The 2629-nt window shown below is 57.3% G+C and overlaps 1 protein-coding gene across 1 annotated transcript in view; it reads right to left on the reverse strand.

Moving 5' to 3' along the window:
- The window catches only part of DLL4 (delta like canonical Notch ligand 4), an 11402-nt gene extending 10099 nt beyond the window's left edge, over window positions 1-1303 (reverse strand). The window contains 3 exon segments of the mRNA XM_005419419.2: window positions 8-65; window positions 513-776; window positions 899-1303. Coding sequence (XP_005419476.2) covers window positions 8-65; window positions 513-776; window positions 899-952 — 376 coding nt within the window. The 5' untranslated portion in view covers window positions 953-1303.
- Between the last annotated feature and the right edge of the window lie 1326 nt (window positions 1304-2629).

A 2629-nucleotide genomic window follows, 5' to 3' on the forward strand; every position in this document is an offset into this window, starting at 1 on the left:
TATTCACCTTCCGGCAGGTAGTTGTCGGGCGCGTGCCAGGCCTGGATGATCAGGGAGAAGGTTCCCTGCGGGAGAGAAACCAGCGTCAGCCCCGCACCCCGCCGCGCACCGCCGGACCGAGCCCAGCCCAGCCGCGCCCCACCGCGCCACCGCACAGCGGCCCTGTCCTGCCCGGCCCTGCCCTGCCCTGCATTTGCGCTCTCTCCCCGCGGCTACACACTTCCCTCCTTCCCTCCCTCCTACAGACCACGGATACACATCCCCACCTCCGAGCCCCTCAGCCCCTTGCTTTATTTCTCTTAATAACATTAGTTATCCCAAGTGTTTCTGATCTGAATGAGCTTTTTCATTGCGCTTTTTATTTTTCTTTTTATTTTTTTAAGGAAGTTCTGGAAATAAATCTAAAAGCAAAAGTAGTTTGTTTACATTACAGGCTATCAGCCCGCCGCGGCTAGCCTGCTCTTGCCACCCTCCTGCCCACCATCAAAATCGGGTTTAAAGTAGAATCTCACCGGCCACGTGAAGTTAAAGGGCAGCTTGATGGGGCTGTCAAATCTCTCAGTATCCTTGATGCTGAAGGAGTTTATTCCCAGAACCGGGGTGATGATGCTGCCGAAAGTGCAGGAGCCCGGGGAAACCACTGCCTGAAAATGCTTCAAACAAATGCGAAAGAAGGTCCTGCAGTGGGGGGAGCAGGGCTTCCCGCTGGCCAGAGACGCGTGGCTATTCACGAATTCGTGTAGCTCCAGCTGGAAGACGCCGGAGCCGGACACCCTCTGCACAAAGGGGAGACACACAAAATAGCCAAATCAGACCTTACCCGGCTTTGCCATGCAAACTTGCTTCCATCACCCACTTTACATTTCGCGAACCCTTTTTTTTTTTCGTGTGCGATTACCTGCTGCAAAATCGTTAACAGAAACGTCAAGCCAAAGATGCGCAAGGCTGTCATCCTTGTGTTATTCGAGCTTCCAGTTCTTAGTGGGTTTAGTTTTCCTTCTATATTCCTCAAATGGACCAAGCAAGCGCTTCTCGGTCGAGGGAGAAAAGAGAGGCGTCACGGCGATTCTCCGGGAGCAACCTGCTCTTCCAAATATTCCCCGAGCACTAGCAGAAATCGGAAGGTAAAATCCAGGTGTCGATCCGTCCTCTTCAAGGAATTAATCCTGCAGCCAGCCGCCGACCTCTGATCGCTGTCGTCGCCTTTATAAACTCCAAAGCCGGGTGGGTTTGGTGAGAGACGCGGAGGGGAGTGCTTAGTGTGTAACCGCTCCTCCTTTAACCGGTGCTAACAGCGCTCAGTAAATGGAAAACTTGCTTCGCTTCGAGCTGTTTATATAGTTGCCTCGCATCCTCACAAGCTCATTATGTAAACTGTCAGTCAGACTCACGGGCGATCCCTCCCCTTTTCCATCTTTCCTTTCTGGAAAAAAGAACCAAATGTTGCGGAGAGCCCTCATATCCCGAATTAATACCCTGCTGCCGCCGCCGCCGCCGCCGCTGCTGCCGCGCTGCCCGCCGAGGAGCCGAGCTGATTACGAACGAGCCGAGCATCTGTTGAGATATTTACGGCGCTCACACTGGGAGAGAGAGTTCCCTCGAAAATCAGACGCCTCTCCACAGGGCAGCTTTCTACGGCGGCCGAACAATAGAGGATGAAATGTTTCAAAAATACGCTTGTTTGTTAGTTAGTTTGTTCGTTCCCCGTTGCCCTCCACCCCTCGACTCCACGCGTGTGCCCCCTCCCCGGCCGTGTCCCGGGGGCTGCCCCGGCTCCCGGAAACATGGGCAAGGGGACAACTCGGGCGCCTGCAGGCAAGCGGGGCGGGAGTGGGACCGCGGGCCGTGTCTGGCCGCCTAGCCGCGGCCGGGGTGCGGGCTGGCGTGTGCCATAAAGCCCTTGGCCTGATTGCAGCGTGCGCTTATTGTTGGGTCGCGTGTCCCTCATTAAAGCCAAGCACAGAGAAGGCCTTTCATGTGGCTTTTTATTTCAGCTTGTTAAATGGATGGGAGGCCGGAGTGGGGGAGGGAAGGAGGGAGGGAGGGAGAGAGAGAGAGATAAACCCTCAGCTGTATGGTAATGAGGTCTTGCCACCTTTCTGCCAGCGCTCGGCGCGCCAGGCTGCGGGCCTCCGCGGCGTGGGTCACCTGGGGAGCAACGCGGGGCGCAGAGCGCTGCCGGTCCCCTTCCGCCCCTCTGCTCTCCCAAAGGGTCTGTTCTAGCGGCGTCACCCCCCCACTCCGAGTTCTTTGGTGGGGATAAGGAAAACCGGGGGTCTGGATCGTTTGGAGGCGAAGCAGCATGGGGAGGGCACACTCCAGCCGAACTTCCCAGGCCGTCGCCCTCCCTTGTACGTTTAGAGCGGCTGCTCTCCCTGGAGACCGGCTTTGGCCCAGGTTGTGGTCAGGGTCCAAACGCCCGGGGTGTCACCGGGAGGGCCGGGGGACGGCGGTCTGGAACACGACACGGCTTCGCAGAGAAAGCGTGGGGGAAAACCCGGGCACCGCCGCCGTGGATTGGTTTGGGCAGAGGCGCAGGCTAGAAATCGGGGTCGCCACCAAAAGAGGATTAAAACTTCTCCCGGTCCCCACTGCGCCTGTGAAAGCCGAAGCCGGGAGGCACAGACTC

Source organism: Geospiza fortis, unplaced genomic scaffold, assembly GCF_000277835.1.
Source record: "Geospiza fortis unplaced genomic scaffold, GeoFor_1.0 scaffold66, whole genome shotgun sequence".
In the NCBI taxonomy this organism is placed as follows: domain Eukaryota; kingdom Metazoa; phylum Chordata; class Aves; order Passeriformes; family Thraupidae; genus Geospiza; species Geospiza fortis.